General features: G+C 45.1%; 1 protein-coding gene across 2 annotated transcripts in view; it reads right to left on the bottom strand.

Moving 5' to 3' along the window:
- Nucleotides 1-855: 855 nt before the first annotated feature.
- LOC115083815 (gastrula zinc finger protein XlCGF57.1-like) overlaps nucleotides 856-23,117 on the bottom strand; it is a 32,621-nt gene continuing 10,359 nt past the window's right edge. The window contains exons 2-5 of one of the 2 annotated variants that reach the window (XM_029587839.1): nucleotides 16,736-16,923; nucleotides 16,159-16,285; nucleotides 11,263-11,382; nucleotides 856-2,572 (exon numbers count right to left, since the gene is read on the bottom strand). In XM_029587839.1, coding sequence (XP_029443699.1) covers nucleotides 909-2,572; nucleotides 11,263-11,382; nucleotides 16,159-16,285; nucleotides 16,736-16,759 — 1,935 coding nt within the window. In that variant the 5' untranslated portion in view covers nucleotides 16,760-16,923 and the 3' untranslated portion in view covers nucleotides 856-908. Of the gene's footprint in view, nucleotides 2,573-11,262; nucleotides 11,383-16,158; nucleotides 16,286-16,735; nucleotides 17,025-23,117 lie in introns of those variants that run through there. The other variant, XM_029587837.1, reaches the window with a different exon arrangement.

Consider the following 23,117-nt stretch of genomic DNA (forward strand, 5'->3'; position numbering starts at 1 on the left):
ATCTTCATTAACTTTAAAGCCTGAGACTCCCCCCCAAAGTCCCTCAGGTCCTGCAATAAGAGAGGCAAGGAACCTTCGGGTTTTGTGATTGTGAATAAAAGGTCATCCGCAAACATAGAAATCTTGTAGTCATTAGATTCCCTCACTAGACCCCGAACTTCTGGATTCACCCTTACCCTTGTTGCAAATGGTTCGAGGGAGAGAGCAAAAAGAAGCGATGACAGAGGGCACCCTTGCCTGGTACCCCTCTTTACTGGGAATGGAGCCACATATTCGCCATTGACCTTTAGGCTCCCCCATGGATTTTCATATAATCGCTGCATCCATTTAATGAAATGGGAACCTAATTTAAATTTGTCAAGAACTTTAAACAAGTATGGCCAATGTACCCTGTTGAAGGCCTTTTCAGCATCAACACCTAATAGTACCAACGGTACCGCTACCTTTTTTGCTTGCCAAATTATCTCCAGGACTCTCCTGGAACAAACCCTGATTGATCCTCATGGATCAGAGGTGGGGCTACTAGCGCCAGCCTTGTGCCCAAGATTTTGGCCAGAAGTTTGAGGTCAATATTCATCAGAGAGATGGGACAGTAGGAGCCACACTGTGTGGGATCCTGCCCACTCTTTTCCAAAATTGTTATACCAGCCAAGTTTGATTCGGGGTATATTGATCCTTCCTCCCTCAACGAGTTAAACATATTCAGCAAGGGTGGGATCACCTCTGCTTGGAAACCTTTACAGAATTTAGCGGTGAAGCCATCATTTTGCTTTTTTTCATATTTAAATAGCAGCAGTCACACTGCTGACATCTGACCAAGATGTTATACAATGAGATCACCACATAAGCCTCTCAGCAAGTCTTCACTATAAAATTTTACTTTGTTCATTTATTCTCCACCTCTCAGATCACCAGTGCTCTCTTAGGTGATCTAGAATATCTTCCTTCAAACTAAAGTTTTTCCCACATTCCCTGCACAGAAAGGGCTTATCTCCTTCATGGGTTCTCTGGTGCATCAGAAGGCTCCCCTTATGAATATAGCTTTTCCCACATTCAGTGCATGTAAAGGGTCTCTCTCCTATGTGGCTTCTCATGTGTATCAGAAGATCCTTCATCTTGATAAAGAATTTCTCACAGTCCATGCATGGAAAGGGCTTCCCTTCTTTATGGGTTCTCTGGTGTGTCAAAAGATTCCCCTTCTGAATAAAGCTTTTACCACATTCAGCGCATGAATAATGTTTCTCTCCAGTATGAATTCTCAGGTGTCGTGTAAGCCCTCCCTTCTTCCTGAAGCTTTTCCCACATTCAGTGCATATAAAGGGTCTCTCTCCAGTGTGAATTCTCAAGTGAATTCTGAGACTTCCCCTCTGACTGAAGCTTTTCCCACATTCAGTGCATGGAAAAGGTCTCTCTCCAGTGTGAATTCTCAGGTGTTCTGTAAGCCATCCCCTCTCCCTGAAGCTTTTCCCACATTCAGTGCATGTAAAGGGTCTCTCTCCAGTGTGAATTCTCAGATGTTCTGTAAGCCCTCCCTTCTTCCTGAAGCTTTTCCCACATTCAGTGCATAGAAAGGATCTCTCTGCAGTGTGAATTCTCAGGTGTTCTGTAAGCCATTCCTTCTCCATGAAGTTTTTTCCACATTCAGTGCATGAAAAAGGTTTCTCTCCAGCATGAATTCTCAGGTGTTCTGAAAGCCATCCCTTCTTCCTGAAGCTTTTCCCACATTCAGCACATGGAAAAGGTCTCTCTCCGGTGTGAATTTTCAGGTGTTCTGTAAGCCAACCCTTTTCCATGAAGCTTTTCCCATATTCAGTGCATGTAGAGGGTCTCTTTCCAGCATGCAATGTCAGGTGTTGTGTAAGCGCTCCTTTCTGTGTGAAGCTTTTCCCACATTCAGTGCATGGAAAGGATCTTTCCCCAGTATGTATTCGTAGGTGCCGAATAAGACCTCTTTTCTTACTGAAACACTTCGTACATTCTTTGCAAGAGAAGGATTTCTGTCCTGAATGGATACTCTGGTGCATCAAAAGTCTTCCTTTCCGAATAACAGTTTTCCCACATTCATGGTATGGCAATGGCCTCTCTTCTGTGTGGCTTCCCTTAGGCATTACCAGGTCTGTATTGCGAAGGATGCATTTCCCATCTTCACTACAGAGAAGTGGTCTATTGTAGTTAGTGTGGATTTTCTCATTTACTGGAACTGGGTTCTTCTGACTGAAGTTCTTGCCACAGTCTGTACATGTATGTGGTCTCTCTCCTCCACGAAATCCATCCTGTGACTTTAGAGATCTCTGATCAATGTAGAAATCTCCACATTCATTACAAACAGACTGTTGTACTATTGTCTGGTGCTCCATACTGTGGGTATCATTGGTATTTTGCTCACAGGGAGTCACATTCTCAGTGGAGTCTCCTGATGGGTTTCTCAGTCCTTCCTCTGGTTTATACTGAGTCCAGTAGTTTTTCTCCCAGTGAAAATATGACCAGGTATCCCCTCCATCTTGCTCAGATACAGTTTTAGTCACTTCCTCAGGATGTGTTTCCTCGTGTCCTTTCTTGGACTCATCGATCTCTAGATAAGAAAATAAAGAACAGACATTACTCAATGTGTGCAAGTCTCACAGTGACAATGGTCAAGTTTTTCTCAGCATGGATAGATTTCAGAGCAGCTATTCTCAAGGACCACAAACAGATCTGGTGCTCACAACCTCCCCAATATTGAGACTTCCTGTTCATACCCCAGATCAGTCCAGACACATGGGTTTTCCATCCTTACCAGCAGATGGAGGCAGAGATCAAAATCTTTCACTGACCCTGCTACCTGCAGTCACTCAGTATTTCTCTGTTTCCAGCAAATGGTAGAAGTGTAAAACCCACAATCTGGTGATTAAAAAAAAAAAAAAAAAAGAAGAAGAAAAAAAAATGTCAATCTAAATTGCTACCTGGAGTTAGCAGAGTAGGGTAGGACAGGGCAGGCAGAGTGTCAGTAGCCCTGAGGTGGCTCTGCCTGCATTCAATTGGGGGGATTGAAAGTTAGAAGTGGCAGCATGCACGGCACGAGTCTGGGATAAGGCACGCTCAAAATGGTGATGTCTGCAGACTGCAGGAACAGTTGCAGGGCATGTGGATACCTGCGCTTCACGGCTTACCGTGTCGGGCAGGGTGCAGCAGGTGTGCCTCTTAGGGAGGGCGGGGATTGAAGGGCAGTTCTGCAGCAGCCAGTGGCAGACAGAAACAGTAGGAGAGTGACCTGGTCATCGAGTGTAGGCAGACCTAGCCTCTCCAAAGATATGGGAACAGCGGCCATTTTACCTGCATTTGCAGATGAGCAGGCTGAGGCAGGAGAGGGTTGTGATTTCCTTTCCTCTGTTATCCCCAGCTCAACATGACTCAGGGGGCTATAGGGGCAGTGCAGGAATGGCAGTGGAGAACATGGAGAGCAGGTCAGATGAGTCTGAGGATTTTTCCAAGGATTTTGGTGCTCCTTTTTTCACAAAGCTTATCTAGAGAAGAAGGGAGGGGCAAACAAGCGAGCCCATCCACAGGGAGCCCAGAGTCAGGCAAAAGTAGGTAAACAGAACTTGCAGGGGGAGGTCAGAAGGAATTGTCCATCTGCTTGCCTCAAAGGGTGGTCAGAGAGCAGTTCAGAGGGTGTCTGGTGACTCCGACAGAGCAGAAGATCTGGCGGGAGCATCCCCGGATGAATATATGGATTAGGATGTCTTGGACCCGGAGGATGTTCCCGTGGCTGAGGGGGGATGATCCCAAAGTGGTCAGACTATTCAGAAAGGATGAATTAAGACTCCTGATCCCACATTGTTGCACGAACTGGAGATTAAGGTCCCACCAGGAGGAATCTGAACACAAGGGAGTAGACCTTATCATGGAGGGTCTGTGAGGGCCAGCATTGCTTTTCCTTTTCATAGGCCGGTGAAGAAATTAGTGGTTTGAGAGTGGGGATATCCCTGAGGTGCGCTAAAAGGTGGGAAAAGCTATGTCCAAGCTATACGCCTTGCATGAGAATGCCTTGGAACTTCTGATGCTACCCAAGGTAGATGTATCCATCTCTGCCATGAACATGACACCCACCATTCCAGTGGCTAGGGTCAGCAGTTGAATGATGCACAAGATCAAGAGGTTGTAAATCCAGCTCAAGAGGTTGTTTGAGGTGTTGGCCTTGGGCATCTGGGCTGTGGTCTGCAGTAGCTTTATGCAGGTTTAGCGGTTGCAGGTGAAGGGCACAGTATCCTCAGCCTCCACTAAGTAGGCTGAGCGCCTAGAGGTGGAGGTGACCTATGTAGCAGAAGGCACTGCAAGACTTGATTCGTACTTCTGTGAGGATTATGATCTTGGCTTTTGGCCCGCAAGCGCTTGTGGGCTATGGAACTGGTCGGCGAATGTCTGGTATAAGTCTCAGCTCAGTAATCTCCCATTTAAAGGCCAAGCTGTTTGGTAAAGACCTAGAACTGCTTGTGAAACATCTGGGAGAATCAAAAGGGCTTAAATTGCTTGAAGATAAGCCACGGAGGTGGGGGTGAGAAGTTTTCCGTCACAATCTTGTTTCCAAGATTCCAGAAGATATCTGCCCAACAGGGGTTTCTCTTCGTCTCAGAGGTAAAACTCGAGCAAGCAGCAGTACTTTCAGGGATCACATAGGCCAGGGCATGATAGCACCATTCAGAGAGCCAGTGGGAGCAAGCCCAAACAACAAAGCAAGGGCGGTCCACTCTTCAATGGAAGTGGTAGGAGGAAGGTTAGTTCTCTTCTACAAGGAATGGACCAAGATCACCATGAATCAGTGGGTTAAAGAGATGATAAGAGATGGCTAAGTTTTAGAATATGCTCGTCCAGTTTGAGAGGCATTTATGGTTTTCCATTGTGCCTCTTGAGTTAAAAGAGTTCATGGGATTAGCTTGCTAGTGCGGCAGTTACTACCCTTAACCAATAAGTCTACATACTGTTATTACAACTCCATCATTGCTCTCTGATTCAACGGCAAGGGGTAACAGGGAATTGGATTCAGACAGTAACCAACAAGGACGCTGACGTTTACGGTTTGGGAAACTGATAAGCATCAGGGTAACCTGCACAGCGTGGCTAATATTATCATAAACTTCCTAGGCAGACTGGATGGACCATTTGGTAATTTTCTGCCAACGTTTCTATGATTCAAAAGGCATATGGTTCGGGCCACTTTGGATTTGCTTTAGCTTCTGGACATGATAATCCCCATTCTCCCATGGGAACGGGGCAAAAGGAAGGTATACCATCTACTTTGTTGTTCCAAAGAAGGAAGCAACCTATTTGCCCATTCTGGATCTGAAGAAGGTGAATGTGGCTCTCAAGATCCTGTGTTTCAGGATAGAGACTCTGATCGGTGATAACAGTGGTGCGCAAGGGGGAATTCCTGGTGTCGCTGGGCTTAAGAGAAGCTTATCTGCACATACCTATCAGGGCAGATCATTAAAGGTTCTTGAGGTTCATGGTCCTGGGAGAGCATTTTCAGTTCCAAATGCTCCCATTTTGTTGGCGATGAAACCACGGACATTCATCAAGGTGATGGTGGTGGTAGAAGCGGCATTGCAAAAGAAGGTGTCCAAGTTCACCCTTACCTTGACAACTAGCTTATTCAGGCAAAGTCAGAGGTACAATGTCAGCAGGACATATAGAAGGTTGTGCAGAGACTATGATCCCTAAACTGGGTGGTGAGCCTAGCAAAGAGCACACTGGTTTCAACTCAGACATTGGAGAATTCGGGTGTCCGCTTTGATATCAAGTTAAATAAAGTATTTCTTATGGTGGACAGGATGACCAAGCTACAAGCGCAGATCCATTGCATCTTGCGGCTTTTGGTTCCCAGAGTGTGGGATTATTTGCAGGTACTAAGTTGTATGGCAACTATGTTAGATCTAGATCCTTGGGCCTTTGCACACATGAGACCACATCAGAAGGTGCTTTTAGCTCACTAGAATCCACAGTTGGAGGAGTTCCATCTCCCATTGACTCTTTAAGCGGGAAGCCAGATCCAGTCTCTCATGGTGGTTCTCTCAGTCCAATTTAGAACAAGAAATGGACTTGGTTGTAGCAGTTTGTGTGATAGTGTCCACAGATGCCAGTCTGAAGGGCTAGGGAGCCATTTATCAAGAACAGGTGGCTCATTGTCTGTGATCAAAGACATCATGGTCTATCCATCAGTTGGAGATGAGGGCATGGTACTGCTTTCCTTTTTGCTGAAGTTGCATGGTCGAGCTGTTTGGGTTTTCTCTGACAAAGCAACAATGGTGATATACATCAATCGCTAAGGAGTTGGGTGGTGTCCCAGGAGGGCCAAAAGCTCTTCAGTTGGGCAGAGTAACACCTGGTGACTCTGTCCACCCTAGCCACATGGGATGTTGCCAATGTACAGGCAGTTTTTCTCAGCCAGCATGTACTGACACCAGGGGATGGAAGCTGTCGACAGAAACATTGGCTCTCATTTGGGCCAGGTGGGGCTGTCCTCAACTGGACTTGATGGCGCCAAGACAGAATGCCAAGGTGGGCTGCTTCTTGAGTCAAAGGCATGAGGTCGGAGCAGAAGGGTTGGACGCTTTGGTGCTTCCATAGCCAATGGGGATCCTGTTGTATGTCTTCCCTCCATGGGCCCTGATAGGAAGGGTGTTATGGTAGATCCAGAGACATCCGGGGAAGGTAATTCTCATAGCTCTGAAGTGGCCATGTCAGCCGTGGTTTGCGGATCTTGAAAATCTTGTGATGGACAGGCTGAGCCAACTTCAAGGCTTACTAAATCAGGGCCCCATTGTCTCGGATCAGGCAGAATGCTTTTGTCTCACGGCCTGGGTTTTGAAATCACCAAATAGAACTCAGTTCATAGCCTTTGTATAGCACAGAAGGCACTCCTGATCTGTCTTAATCCCATAGAGAATTAAAGCAGTCCACGCTAGACTCTGCAATCTCAGTCCACGCTCTCCGATGATCCATTTTGTTCTGTTGATTTATGTCGCAGTCTAGAGCCCCGACTTCCCCACCCGTTGCCATCTGGGGCGCTCCACTCCGGCAGGCTTCTGAAAGCCTATCTCCCCGTCTGGAAGGGTCAATCCTGCTCCCGCCAAGACCGAGGCTGCCTCCACTGCCGAGTTGATGTGGTGTGTGGTGCCCTCTTTCGTAAAAGCCAGACCAGTCGAATATGTCCACTGCTACTTCAAATTTTCTCTTCTAAGTAGCGCAGTCACTGATTGTAAGTTTCTCCTTTTCTGAAGCGTAACCACCAGGTCATTATAGATAGCGATAGTCTGATCATCCCACTTAATGGAATCCATCTTGTGCGCTTTTTGCATGATTGCTTCCTTGAGGCGATAGCTATGCAGGCACGCTATTATGTCTCTGGGAACATTCGCTTTTGGGGCTCTCAGCACTCTATGTGCTCGATCCAGTATAATTTCGCCATCAATAGGAGCCCGTTGATCTGAGCTGCCCTTTAGCACTTCCCGACATATATTTTGCACTACCAGGCCAACGTCTTTGTAGCTTTCAGTTTCGGGTATTCCCCGAATTCTGATATTTGCGTGCCTTGATTTGTTTTCCAGATCTTCTAGTTTAAGTAATATCTCCCTGTTAGCTGCTTGTAAATCATTCAGGTCCGATCAGACACGGGAAACCTCCACAACTTGCCCCTCTACTATATTTTCAACATCTTCAACCCGCCGGCCATAATCTCCCAGCTCTGCTCGAAACTCCGTCAGTGCCTCCTGCATATCCGTTTTAATGGATTTTATGTCTCTTTGTATTTTGTGGAACCACTTTTTAAAATCCTCTTTGGTTGGCTCCCTTATCGTCCCCGACCGTCCGGCCTCCATTTCAACTGGCATAGCATCTTTACCTTCCGACTCAGACCGCGTGGAGCTGTCTGCCATAACTAGATCACCCGGCTCGGGTACCTCACTCAGGGCCGCAAATCTGGAGCCTCCCGGCTCATAAGAGAAAGTCTTTAAATCCAACGATTTCTTCCGATTTGACATCTCTGATAAAACCGCTATACTCTGGTGCACCCCAGGATGAAAAATTAGCCCCGATGATACCGACAGAGCTTAGATTAGGTTAGGTGGGAGAGGAGCTATCGATTCAAGCGACCATGCTGTTGGGATGATGTCACTTCTCATGGCCTGGGTTTTGACAGGGATTGATTAAGGAAAAAAGGATATTCAGAAGTGGTTATTGCAACATTGCTAAGGGCTAGGAGACCCTCAACCTCCCTGGCTGATGTCAGAGTGTGGAGGGTATTTTGAGTCATGGTGTCTCAAGGAATCAGAGAATCTACTTTGTCATCAGGGATGCATATATTTGCTTTCTTGCAGAAGGGAGTACAAAAAGGGGCCATGTATAATTCCTTTAGAGTTCAGGTAGCACCCTTAGGCTGTTTTAGGGAGAAAGTGCTTGGTGTGTCTTTAGCGTTGCATCTGGATGTTGTCCATTTTCTTGGTGGGGGAGGGGGGTAAAACACTAAGTCCTCTTGTAAGAAAATTGTGTCCCTCCTGGAACCTCAATTTGGTGCTATGGGTACTCTATGGTTCTCCGTTTGAGCCACTGAGACAGACATCACTGAAAGATCTTACTCTGAAGGTCATCTTCTTGGAAGCGATTTTCTCAGACAGAAAGATCTCGGAATGTCAGGCCCTGTCGTGTCGGGATCCCTTTCTTCAGTTCACTGTGGATGGTGCGTCACTGAGCATGGTGCCTTTTTTGCCCAAGGTGGTCGCTTTCCACCTTGATCACTTGATAGAGTTGCCTCGGTTTAGGTATTTGGATTCCAGGGACCCGCATGCAAGAGAGCCACATTTGTTGGACATTTGTAGTGACCAATGAGTACAGGAGATTTGATCACCTTTTTGTTCTTTTTAGTAGAGCAAAGAAAGGTGATACAGCTTCCAAGGCAACTACTGCAAGGTGACTGAAGGAAGCAATTGTACTGGCGTACATTTGTAAAGGACATCCGATTCTGGAGTAGTAACATGCGCACTCTAAGGAACAAGTGGCTTCTTGATTTCTCTGCAGGAGATTTGTCAGACAACGACTTGGTCATCACTACACACTTTCAACCAAACATTACCAGCTGAATGTTCGGGTGCCAGAAGAGAAGTGGTTTAAGAAGGATGTGTTATAAACCGGCCTTTCACTTTCTCGTTCAGTTTAGGAGAGCTTGGGTACAGCCCATGATCTGGTTCATACCTGTATGCAAAGCATTCTTGACTCACTCCTCTTCGCGCCGTGGTAGAGTTTGAAGGAAGCTGTCAGCTGCCTCCTTGGAAGTGAAAAACAATACTTTATTATCACGATGCATGCGTAGCTTTGCAGGATACAGCAATGCGAATTGAATGCCCCGCTTATGAAGTTCCGTACAGGCCGGCAATAATAATTTCCGTTGTGCTGCAGTGCCTGCGGAGAAATCATTGAACAGCATAATGTGGCTATTCTGGTACTCCACCACTGCCTTCTGACGAAAGGCCCACATCAATTTCGTTTTATGCTCCCAGTGTAAGATGCGTGCCATCACAGGCCTAGGTCTGCCATTTCCTTCGCGGGGAGGGCCCATCCTATGAATTTGTTCACATTATAAGCGTTCCTCCGCTAAATCCAGCCCAACCTGTTCCGGGAGCCACTTCTCAATAAAAAGTTGCGCAGGTCCCCATTTCTCACTGGCTCTGGCAGGCCAATGATTTTCAGATTGTTCCTCCGTCCTCGGTCTTCTTGTTCTTCCATCTGGCTCAGGAGGTCACGTTGCTTGGTACGCAGTTCCTCCACTTGTCTCTCCGATCAGAAACCCGATCTCCAAGATCTGAGATGGTGGCCTCTGCCGTGTCCAGGCATTTAGACTGACCTTCCATGACTGCTTTAATGTCTTCTATGGAGGTCTGCAGTTTCATAAGCCTACCCTCCAAGGCTGCCGTGACTCATTGAGAAATCTAATTTAAGGCCTCATCTGTGAAGGAGGTCACATTTTCGCTGGTAGGAGTCGTGGCCATTTTTTGTTTCACTACACGCGGTATGTGCTGCGATCGCTGGCGCAGCGTCCGCTGCGATTTCGCATGCCCAGCGCCGCTTCACAATGGGACTGCCGCTATTTGGGGGGGGGTGCCGGGATCAGTTGGGGCCAGGATCAACAAGGGAGCAAGTCTTTTAGGGAGCCTCCAGACCCACACGGCCCGACGCTTAAGGGAGGAGAACCCCCGCCATCTTACTTTGTTCTCCCAGCAGATCCGCGAAGCAGGGGCGCAGCGCTCGCTTTCACCCGACCGGCAGGCAACTTCGTGGGCTGGTATCCAGCACTGTTAGGAGCCTCTTTTAGTGGCACAATTGCGTTTTGACGAGGGAGAGCAGATATTTTTAAGCAAGTTCGGGGAGCGGGGCCGCGGAGCTCTACCCGATTGCTTCCGTCTTTCGTGACGTCCGGAGAATCTTTATTAACCTCATTTATCTTTTCTCAGGAACAGGAGTGACTGGAGCTGAATACAGTCAGGCCTGGAGCTTTCTATGGTTTCCCTGGAGACCTTGCAATTGATGCAAAATCCCCGAGTCTCTGGTTGAAATCCTGACCCTTCCAAGGTATATTGCTGTTCATAAAATAAACCATCTGAGTGTTTAGAAAGATCTCAAGAGGAGCTGTAAAGGAGTCTCTGCAGTTTTGTAGTAAATTAACTGAAGATGGCAGAAAAAGAGCATCCTCTCTGCCCAGTTATTCTAGTCACACTGCTGAGGATAAATCCCAGCTGCCAGCCACAGAGCAGGAATCCCTGCAAGGTTTCTTCTCATCCAGGACAGGAGTTTTTTGTTTCTTCATTTCTTCTCTACCATCTTGGGTAGAACAGTACACAAGATCCCACTCAGTTCCCTCCAGCACAGACCTTTCTCATGTCCAACTCCAAAACTCTGTAATAATTTTAATAACCAGCCTTATGAGTGTGGTTGCCCAAATTATCTGGCCTCCTAGATCCTCTGCATAGCCTGCCTGACAGACCAAGTTATGTAACTGCCTGCATTTCTAATAGGACTTGTGGTTATTACACAATCTGCAGCCTGCCAGGCAGACCCAGCTACTAATTTAATTTTATCATCACAGCCAGGTCTAAATAGCAGCCATTACTAGTGACTCTCCAGGGTCCCTTGTGCACCTTCCAGACAAACTCTGTCACGTGGGTTACCTGTTCCCACTGCTCCTTCCACTCTTCACCTCAGCAGTTTTACCCCGGTCCCTCTTATTACTGCACTCACCTGAGCAGCTGCTTCTCCCAGTTCCTCCTTCCTCTGATTCCGGCTCATCCCTGATGTACGGCTCTTCCCCTCGTTCAATGTGGGATATAATATCAGGGGTGACGGTCGGAGAGCCTGTTCCTGGGATAAGAACACTGCATTAGGTTTCCCAGAGTCACCAGTGCTTAGCACACAATATTACTGGTTACTTTCTGGAGAAGATATAGATTGGGGAGGTGCTGTGTTTTGTAAGAGGAAGGCAGGAAACAGGAAACGTATCCTGCCTGGAGCTCACCGAAACAATCCAGAATATCAATAAAAGCAGCAACACGGGAATGACTCTTTCCATAATTTGAAAACTTATTTCAAATTAACAAGCTTCTGGGTAGTTAGTAATCAATAATCAGCCAGTCCTCTCTTCAGAGTGATGGTGGGAGTGGTAAAACAGAAGTTTTATGGAGAAGAAGTTTTCTTACCTGCTAATTTCATTTCCTTTAGTCCTGCTACACCAGTCCAGCCCTGACAAGGGAATATTCCCCCTACCAGCACTGTCTTCCTGGGTGACATCACAGCCACTGCTTAGGAGGTGCTGCTAGCAGAAGGAATCCAATGTCTTTCTGACAAAGCTTCCCGTCAGACCCCCCTACCCATAACAGGCACTGAAATTTCAAAACTAAAACCAAGTTTCCCTGTCAACAGCACGAGAAGGAAAGGTAAAAAAGCAAAGGGAGCAAAAGTGGGAATAAACCTGATCTTCAACAGAAATTAAGCCACGCCAGCCCGACAACGTGCACAGCCATGCTTCCCGGGTGAGTCTTGGACCGGTGGAGCAGGAATAATGGAAAATAAATTAGCAGGCTGGAAAATGTCTCCTTCCATCTCGTCCTGCTACACCAGCCCAGCCATTACAAGTGGGAAGTACCAAAGCTTCAACCATCCGGGTGGGAGGAAGCGAGGGCCTGCCTGTAAACTCCCCCCACCCCATAAGCAGATAACCGGCTCCCACGCAAGCACATCCAGTCGATAATGCTTCACAGAGGAATTCAGGGACCACTATGTAGCCGCTCTGTAAATGTCAGCGGGCGCTAGAGCATGCACCTCCCGCCCGGGACGCTGACCGCGCCCTGGTGGAGCGTGCACACAATAATTCAGGAGGCTTTTATGCCTCTAAACAAATAATCCGAAACAATGGTGTCCTATGTCCAGCGATCAAGGTCGGCTTAGAAGCTGCCTCCCCTGTTCATGGACCATCAAACCAGGGCAATCGTCTGACTTGCAGCAGGCAGTAGGACCCTCCAAATAGCGCGGGACTTAACCTTCACATCTCCAGTCGCCGCAGAGACCGGTACTTTGGCCCAAACTCCTCCCAGGAAACTGCCAGGAGGGAAATTGCTTGACTGATATGGAAAAAAAAAAAAAGAATTCACTTTAGGAAGGAAAGACGAGACCGGCTGAAGTGTGACCGTGCTTGATGAAATCACCAAAACATTTGGTCCCAGGAAGACCAGGCTCGCAATCCCGAGACCCGCAGTGCGGAACAAATCGCCACCAGGAGCACCATCTTCAGCAACAGATCCTTCAGCAAAGGTAAGCAAACTAATTTGGCAGTGCAATAATAATGGGAGATTTCAATTATCCCAATATTGACTGGGTAAATGTAACATCAGGACTTGCTAAAGACATAAAGTTCCTGGATGTAGTAAATGACTGCTTCATGGAGCAATTGGTTCAGGAACCAAGAAGAGAGGGAGCTATTTTAGATTTAATTCTTAGTGGAACGCAGGACTTGGTGAGAGAAGTAATGGTGGTGGGGCCATTTGGCAACAGTGATCATAACGTGATCAAATTTAAACAAATAACTGGAAGGGGGACAATAAGTAAATCTGCAGCTCTAACTCTAATTTTTAAAAAGGGAAACTTTGATAAAATGAGGAAATTAGTTAGAAAAAAACTGAAAGGTGCAGCTGCAAAGGTTAAAAGTGTTCAACAGGCTTGGACATTGTTTAAAAATACAATCCTAGAGGCACAGTCCATATGTATTCCGCGCGTTAAGAAAGGTGGAAGGAAGGCAAAACGATTACCGTCATGGTTAAAAGGAGAGGTGAAAGAGGCTATTTTAGCCAAAAAAACATCCTTCAAAAATTGGAAGAAGGATCCATCTGAAGAAAATAGGATAAAACATAAGCATTGTCAAGGTAAGTGTAAAACATTGATAAGACAGGCGAAGAGAGAATTTGAAATGAAGTTGGCCATAGAGGCAAAAACTCATATTAAAAACTTTTTAAAATATATCCAAAGCAAGAAACCTGTGAGGGAGTCGGTTGGACCATTAGATGACAGAGGGGTTAAAGGGGCTCTTAGGCAAGATAAGGCCATTGCAGAAAGACTAAATGAATTCTTTCCCTCCGTGTTTACTAATGAAGATGTTGGGGAGATACCATTTCCAGAGATGGTTTTCAGGGGTGATGAGTCAGACGAACTGAACGAAATCACTGTGAACCTGGAGGATGTAGTAGGCCAGATTGACAAACTAAAGAGTAGCAAGTCACCTGGACCAGATGGTATGCATCCTAGGGTACTGAAGGAACTAAAAAATGAAATTTCTGATCTATTAGTTAAAATTTGTAACCTATCATTAAAATCATCCATTGTACCTGAAGACTGGAGGGTGGCCAATATAACCCCAATATTTAAAAAAGGCTCCAGGGGCGATCCGGGTAACTATAGACCAGTGAGCCTGACTTCAGTGCTGGGAAAAATAGTGGAAACTATTCTCAAGATCAAAATCTTAGAGCATATAAAAAGACATGATTTAATGGGACACAGTCAACATGGATTTACAAAAGGGAAGTCTTGCTTAACAAATCTGCTTCATTTTTTTGAAGGGGTTAATAAATATGGATAAAGGTGAACCGGTAGATGTAGTGTATTTGGATTTTCAGAAGGTGTTTGACAAAGTCCCTCATGAGAGGCTTCTATGAAAACTAAAAAGTCACGGGATAGGAGGCGATGTCCTTTCGTGGATTACAAACTGGTTAAAAGACAGGAAACAGAGAGTAGGATTAAATGGTCAATTTTCTCAGTGGAAAAGGGTAAACAGTGGAGTGCCTCAGGGATCTGTACTTGGACCGGTGCTTTTCAATATATATATAAATGATCTGGAAAGGAATACGACGAGTGAGGTTATCAAATTTGCGGATGATACACAATTATTCAGAGTAGTTAAATCACAAGCAGACTGTGATACATTTCAGGAGGACCTTGCAAGACTAGAAGATTGGGCATCCAAATGGCAGATGAAATTTAATGTGGACAAGTGCAAGGTGTTGCATATAGGGAAAAATAACCCTTGCTGTAGTTACACTATGTTAGGTTCCATATTAGGAGCTACCACCCAGGAAAAAGATCTAGGCATCATAGTGGATAATACTTTAAAATCGTCGGCTCAGTGTGCTGCAGCATCAAAAAAGCAAATAGAATGTTAGGAATTATTAGGAAGGGAATGGTTAATAGAACGGAAAATGTCATAATGCCTCTGTATCGCTCCATGGTGAGACCGCACCTTGAATACTGTGTTCAATTCTGGTCGCCACATCTCAAAAAAGATATAATTGCGATGGAGAAGGTGCAGAGAAGGGCAACCAAAATGATAAAGGGAATGGAACAGCTCCCCTATGAGGAAAGACTAAAGAGGTTAGGACTTTTCAGCTTGGAGAAGAGACGGCTGAGGGGGGATTTGATAGAGGTGTTTAAAATCATGAGAGGTCTTGAACGAGTAGATGTGACTCGGTTATTTACACTTTCGAATAATAGAAGGACGAGGGGGCATTTCATGAAGTTAGCAAGTAGCACATTTAAGACTAATCAGAGAAAATCGGAGTGGCTATTTTCTAAGTCCACTTAATTAATAGCAGGTAATGGACTTCTCCTCCAAGAACTTATCCAAACCTTTTTTAAACACAGCTATACTAACTGCACTAACCACATCCTCTGGCAACAAATTCCAGAGCTTAATTGTGTGTTGAGTGAAAAAGAACTTTCTCCGATTAGTTTTAAATGTGCCCCATGCTAACTTCATGGAGTGCCCCCTAGTCTTTCTATTATCCGAAAGTGTAATTAACCGATTCACATCTACCCGTTCTAGACCTCTCATGATTTTAAACACCTCTATCATATCCCCCCTCAGCCGTCTCTTCTCCTCTAGTCTTTCCTCATAGGGGAGTTGTTCCATTCCCCTTATCATTTTGGTTGCCCTTCTCTGTACCTTCTCCAGTGCAACTATATCTATTTTGAGATGTGGCGACCAGAATTGTACACAGTATTCAAGGTGCGGTCTCACCACGGAGCGATACAGAGACATTATGACATTTTCCTTTTTATTCACCATTCCCTGTCTAAAAATTCCCAACATTCTGTTTCTCTTTCTCTCCTCCTTCCCTTTACCCTTTCTACTGTCCTCTATCAAACCCTCCTCTTCCCTCCTGCCCTCTCTCACATTCCCTTCATTCTCTCCTTCTCCCTGCATTTCTCTCATCCCTCTCCTATTCATTCACTCTTTCCTCAAACACTGTTCTGTCCCTCTCACCCATCTTTCTCTCCCTCCTCCTTCAGACCTGTCACTATCCTCCTCCACATCTTTCTAGCCCTATCTTTCTCTTGTGACTTTATCATTTCCAGTTAAAGCTTCTTCTTGCTTTCTGCCCTCCTCTTTTATTCTCTCTTTCTGGCCAGGATTTCATTCCTCTCTCTCTCAAGCTTTTATGTTGGAAAATATCACAGTAAAGACCTGGATTATAGTGAGCTGCAATAACAAAGGCTTTCACTCAATTTATAATCAAATAATATTCTGTTCTTCTCCCTTCCAAAACTGTTTTTCTGAAAAAAAAAAAAAAAAAAAGACAAAATGTCCCTTCTTACCTAGTGAGCTGAGCATCTGATAATTCTCCTTCATCACATCTTTATAAAGCTCCTTTTCCCATTTTTTTAAATCCTCCCACTCCTCCTGGGAGAAAAAGACAGCGATGTCCTCAAAGGTTATTGGGACCTGAAACAAACCAGAAACACATTCAGTCCCTTCTGTATCACATCCAGCGAGAGGCAGTGCAGGGCAAAGAAAGAGTTTTCTGGGTGTAAATAATTCACAGTCACAAATACTGAAAGCTCACAGGTGGCACACCGATATATCTAGGGGGTGCCTTTCAGCTTTTTTCTCCGACTCCATCTGCTGGAAGGGAGGCATTCCAGGATCCAGCAGTCTGGACTGATCCGGGTATGTACAGGGAACAGGATATCAAATAGAAACCAGTTACACACAGAGCCTGGGACACAAAGTCTGGCTTTGCGGGCCTGATCTCCCTCCTTACACTCAGGAGGGTCCCAAATTGCTTTTTTGCACCCCAGGTCTGCTCAGGATCCTGTAACTCTGCAGTGTCCCAGGTTAGAAAGCTGCAGCAGGGTTTGTACAGAGGACAGGAAGTTGCAGGCAATCTCCTACCTGAGCTGAAGTTCCTGCAGGCATTTTCCTCTTTGCTTTTGCTGCTTTCAGGATTAGAAATGAATTGGGAGGCTCTTTCTCAAGCTGGGAAAGAGCTGAGTGTTTGCCTCTTGCAGAACAGCTCAAGGGCTGTTACAGGAGCAGGACTTGAGATTTGGGGCTGAATGTTCTGATTTCCAGTTGTTAATCTGCAGATGAAAGAGGAAAAGACTCTTAGCATCTCTCCGTTCCTCCAGCACAAGGAAGCTCCTCGTCCTGTTAGGCGCAGACTGATGACATCACACAGGGACACAGACTTTACATTATCCCCAGACTACGTTTGAATAGTGAGTTTCCCTTTAACACTTAACAGACGAGGGCATAGAGCATGCTCAGTTGAATGCTGTTGCTTTCAAGCAGCCATGCTTAAGGGCAATTCATCTAAGTGAACGAACTGCCACAGAAAATAGCTGCACAGAGTTAGTAGGGCAGGAAGTTCTGCACAGACCTGTAGGAAATCAGCAGACCTGTGCCACTAATAACAGCCATGGGCCAAAACTCAAGCTGTGGAAATTTTCTTTTCAAACAGACTAACGGACACCTAAATGCAGCGGAATCAAATGGATACTTCAGGAACCAGACCCCTTTTGTTTTTTACTGTGCAAAAATTAGAAAAATAAACTCAAATGACCTTGCATGTGAGATTGTGCTCAAGTGTGGATCGGATGCCCAGTGCCAGTCTTAACATGCAAGGTCATTTTAGTCACACCCCTGAAGCACTTTATTTCTTATTCTTGTGTTTTGTTAACTTCTTGGCCTGAGGTGGAGTAAAAATTAAATTGCATTTCTGATGGCCATGATATTGTTTCTATGCCATGTGTTCTACTGCTTTACCAATGTGGTTGTGTCTAGTTGTTTCTTCCACGCTAGGCACACAGTAGAATAATTTTGGCCACCAGAAATATGTTTACTCAACCTCAGACCAATAAGGTGTTACATGTCCAGTGTAAGCTCTCTGGGACTTGCACCTTCAGCTAAACAAAACATAAGCTCTCTGAGGAAGGCACCTTCAAGCTGAATAGTATGCACTTTGGTGCTGTGCATCCCTACACCAGCATACTGTTCGGTTGCAGGTGCTCCCCCTCCCGAGACTTTTATGCTTTGTTAAGTAAGCTTGCTGTTGGTGCCTGCCCCAGAGAGCTTATGCTTTGATTTTACTTGCCATTCTTGAAAATGGGCTTAGATGCAAAAATGTCCTCCCTGGAGTGAGCACTTACAGAAAGCTGAGCAATGTGTTAAGCAGCTCCTTGGAATGGGCATCTACAATTAAACTGTACACCAAAATTTGGATGCCTTTTCTTGATTTACTGTTCAGCTGTAAGTGCCTGCAATGAGAGCTTACTGAAAGTTAAACTCCTGGGTCTGATGTGGAGTAAACTCACATTTCTGGTGACCACAGTTATTCTATTGCTGTGCCCAGTGTGGTAGATGCAGGTAGTAATTACTAATTAGCACTCTGGGCACAGCAATAGTATATGGTCACCAGAAATGTGAATTAAGTTTCATTTCTGCAAATAATTTTTATTGAAAGGGCACAGATACATGTAAACACAAAACCGATTAAATGCCTTTTCCCCACAAGATGGCATAGCTCCTAATTGTTGTCAGGGGAACATAGAAAACCAAATACCCTAGCCACTTAATTTAGAAACCGTAACCCCTCCCCCCAAACTCCCATCTCCTGTAGTACCACACCCCCTTCACGAGCTTCCTGCCATACTCACCATTTCCAACCACATTCTTTCATACATCCATCCATGAGGCAAATCACTATCCACAGCTAGTACTTCACAGGAACCACTACTCTCTGAATTTGCATTTATACCCAATTGTCAGGCCAATACAGTACAATGTGCTCCGGCAGATCGCACTGTTAACCCGCATTTGGCCGCGCGTTTTCGATGCACTAGCTTTACCCCTTATTCAGTAAGGGGTAATAGTGCGCCCAAAAACATGCGTCCAAACCACCCCCCCCCCCCCCCCCCCCGAAACTAATAGCGCCCGCAACATACAAATGTATGTTGATGGCCCTATTAGTTATGCCCGCGCGATTCAGAAAGTAAAATGTGCAGCCAAGCCACACATTTTACTTTCAGAAATGAGTGCCTACCCAAAGGTAGGCGTTAATTTCTCTCGGCACCAGGAAAGTGCACAGAAAAGCAGTAAAAACTGCTTTTCTGTGCACCCTCCGACTTAATATCATGGCGATATTAAGTCAGAGGTCCTGAAAGTTAAAAAAAAAGTTTAAAAAAAAAATTTGAAATCGGCCCGCGGCTCGCAGGTTGAAAACCAGACGCTCAATTTTGCCAGCGTCCGGTTTCCGAACCCGTGGCTGTCAGTGGGCTCGAGAACCGATGCCAGCAAAATTGAGCGTTGGCTGTCAAACTCGCTAACAGCTGCCGCTCCTGTCCAAAAAGAGGCACTAGGGACGCAAAAAGCGATGCATTGTATATATCCAGGCTCAGAGCAGCATTTAAAACACAAAGAGGAAGACGTGATCTTCATCTTTTACCTTTCGATATCATGAATGCATGGTGGAGCAATTTGAATTTCATTTCTTTCAGGTTTGAATTGGTAAAATACTGATATGCTGATTTAAAGGATTAATTAATCCCCTCTGGTGAAATATCCTCACCTATCGCAGAAATCCAGTTCTTGCTTAAAGAGTCCAGGTGATGTCCTTGAAGATGAAGCTTAAACAAATTGTGCCATCCCGAAATAGTTATTACCTTTAGCAAGCATATTCTGCACTTCATGCATGAAAGAGGTCTCTGCCGCAAAAGCTGCTTCTGACCAGCACAAGGTAGACAGACAGTGTCTTGCTTGCAAGAATGCAAAAAAACTGCATAGCAGGGATCTGATAAGTGTCTTTGAACAGCTTCAAAATTTAGCCAAGAGGAAGAGCCCTCTTCATATAACTCTGAAATCCAAGCTATTCCCTGTCTCTGCCAGAGACGGATTTGTACTCCGTGCCCTTATTACCAAGGGGAGGCGTAAGCAGAGATTGATGCGCCCCCAAGCTGCACATCTTACACAACCACCTCCAGGCTAGTACACAGGGTCACAATAAAACGCTGGAATTCACCATTTTTCACTAAGTGTTTGTCAACAGTATGAATTAAGCATATAGGAGACCAAGGATAGACCATATTACCTAGCATGCCTCTTTCATAATACACATATTTTCCTGAAATCCACTCTCCCAGAAAGCGCAGCTGACATGCCGCACATTAATTTAGAACAACTAATTCTTGCACCCCGCCCATTCCAAATGAAAGAAACAATTGCAGACCTAAGTTCCTTCAAATCTTTTACCAGAAGGCAGCATCTGCATTTTATACAAGATTTTTGGGAGGATTACCATTTTTAACAAGAGCGCATCTTCATAGGAAAGAAAGTGGCAGGGAGCTCCATGACTGTAATTGTTTGTGAACAAGGGCGAAGACTTCCTGTAAACTTTACCTCGTACAGAGACGAGGGATTCTGTAGGATCTAGACTCCTGGGTACTTAATGTTTTTTTTTGGTTAGCCCATGTAAAAGGAAACGAACCCGCCCAGGATTTCATGCCAGTGCTTCGGACTTAGTGAAGTTTATTTTTAAACCCGGCTGCGAGATGAAATTGGGGGAAAAAAAAATCTTTACTATCACGGGGATACTCTCTCTTGAATTATCAACAGACAGCAGAATATCGTCAGTAAACATGGCCAGTTTTAAAAGATGCTCCCCTGCCCTGCTGTGAAGTCATGACAGGATTTCTCTACCCTCAGCTGCGTGGCCAGTGGCTCTATCGCAAGAATAAATAGAAGGAGAGATAGAGGGCATCCTTGCCTAACCCCACAATGCAACCCAAAAGGGGGGGGGGGGGTGTTTTCTCCATGTACAAGACTTCACGCACTGGGGTTACTGTACATCGCCCGCAACCATTGCAACATGGAGCATTCGAACTCATATTGTAATAAAGCCCAAAACCTGCAGTCCCCCCATGACACAGAGTCGAAAGCTTTCTCCGCGTCCAATGAGAGAATCCTAGCATCAGAGAGTAAATGATTGCTTAGGGCAAATTTGGACAAATTTGGCTTACCAAATTGTTTTTAGGGTGGATGTCTCCGGAGGATGTACTGTCTCCTATCTCCAGCTCTGGTCAAAAATTTCACAATTTTATACCTTACTTTTTACCCAGATATGGGACTATGGCAACAAAGTGATTTACGATTTGTATGGCAATTCTGGACTAGTGATTTGGTATTGTTTTTTTGTGAGCTTGGGGACAAGTATCACTTGGATCCCACTAAATATTCTTAATATCTTCAGGCCAGACGTGCATTGGAAAAGTTGTTGGATAAGGGCTGGTCCCCTTCTATCCCCAGTCTAGAAGAAAGGTTTTTATGTGATTACACCATTCAGGGAAAGAATATTTCACAATTATATAGCCATATTACTGACAATGATATGGTGTCATGCAGACTGCAGTCTATTATTGATCAGTGGAATGTGGATCTTCAGCTTTCCTTGGACAAGGAGGATTGGTATGACATCTGGCCGGAGAGACATTCAGTCTCTATGTGTGTGAGGTGGGTGGACTTGATGGTGAACCTTCTTAACCATACCTTTCACTATCCAACTTTTTATGGAAAGATTTCTAAAATGCTTTCTACTCTATGCTGACGAAGATGTGGATTAGAAGGGACCCATATTCACATGTAGTGATCTTGTCCCAGATCCATTTTTTCTGGGGAGAGGTTGAGAATGAGATCAAACTCAACTACAAAGGTGATGTGTCTTTAACACCTACTCTATGTTGATTGAGGTACTGGGTAAGGGGATAGTTTGGATATCCTGGCCAGGGACAGAACTTTTCTCAAGCATTGCATCCATGCAGCCAGATACGCTATTGCATTATTCTGGAAGCACACTCTGTGTATCTCTTACTGTAAGAAACAACTGTTCGAGATAGCTTTAATTGAAAAAATTACCCTTTCTTTAAGGGGATAGTCTGATACGTATGACAAAATATGGGGAAAATATTGGGAACATGTGGGTCATTAAGGGGATATGTATTATTTCCTTTTTTCCTTCTCTTTTGTTTGCTTATTATTCATTTTGTTTATTTATTTATTTAACACTTTTCTATACCGACCTTCATGGTAGAGACCATATCAGATCGGTTTACATCGAATTGGGGAACTGAACCAAGAACAGTAACCAAAAACAATAGGTTGAGCATGAAGAAACAAAGTTACATTTAACAGGGAAATTAAACTTGGAAGCATAGGCTGCTGGAAGGAAGGAAAGGCTAGAGGTAACGGAGGAATTATTAGTATAAACAAAGCAGAGTCAGGGGGCTCTTATTCTGGACATGGGTAATATGGAGATCCATTGCTCCTGAAGGAAGTTCTGTCGACTATTGTGTGTCATGGGTATCTGAGAAGGCTTGGCGGAAAAGCCAGGTCTTAAGTTTTTTCTTAAATGTTAGTAGGCAGGGTTTCATTCTGAGGTCAGCTGGGATATTGTTCCAGATAGTTGGGCCTGCTGTTGAGAAGGATCGGTCTTTAGTTGAGGTGAGACGTGTGGCTTTTGTAGGTGGGGTCTGTAGGGTTCCTTTATATACTTCTCTAGTCGGTCTGTTGGTGAGGTGGAGATTGAGGGGGAATTCGAGGTCCAGATGCAAGTGATTGTAGATGGCTTTGTGGATTAAAGTGAGTGATTTGTGGAGGATTCTGTATTTCACTGGGAGCCAGTGTAGGTTACGTAGGATGGGGGATATATGTTCTCCCCGGTTGGTGTTAGTCAGGATTCTTGCCGCAGCGTTCTGTATCAGCTGTAGCGGCTTAGTGGTAGAGCTGGGGAGTCCCAGGAGGAGTGCGCTGCAGTAATCGATTTTAGCAAATATCAAGGCTTGCAGAACTGTTCTGAAATCGTGGAAAAAAAGTAGGGGTTTGAGTCTTTTTAGGACTTGAAGCCTGTAGAAACAATCTTTGGTTGTGGTGTTGATCATTTTCTTGTGGTTTAAGCGGTTGTCTAGTAATACCCCGAGATCTCGTACATGGGTATGCATGAGCTGGGTGTTAAGGTTGGTCTGTGGGAGAGGATTGTCTTGGTTAGAGGAGATGAGGAGGAGTTCGGTCTTGGATGTGTTAAGGACCAGATTAAGGCTGTTAAGAAGGTTGGTGATCTGATTTAGGCAGTTGTTCCAGTGCGAGAGTGCTTTTGCGATGGATTCTGTTATCGGAATCAAGATCTGCACATCATCTGCATACAGATAATGAATAAGGTTAAGGTCTGTTAGAAGCTGACAGAGTGGGAGGAGGTATATATTGAAGAGAGTGGGTGATAATGATGATC

The sequence above is a fragment of the Rhinatrema bivittatum genome, chromosome 2, assembly GCF_901001135.1.
Source record: "Rhinatrema bivittatum chromosome 2, aRhiBiv1.1, whole genome shotgun sequence".
NCBI lineage: Eukaryota > Metazoa > Chordata > Amphibia > Gymnophiona > Rhinatrematidae > Rhinatrema > Rhinatrema bivittatum.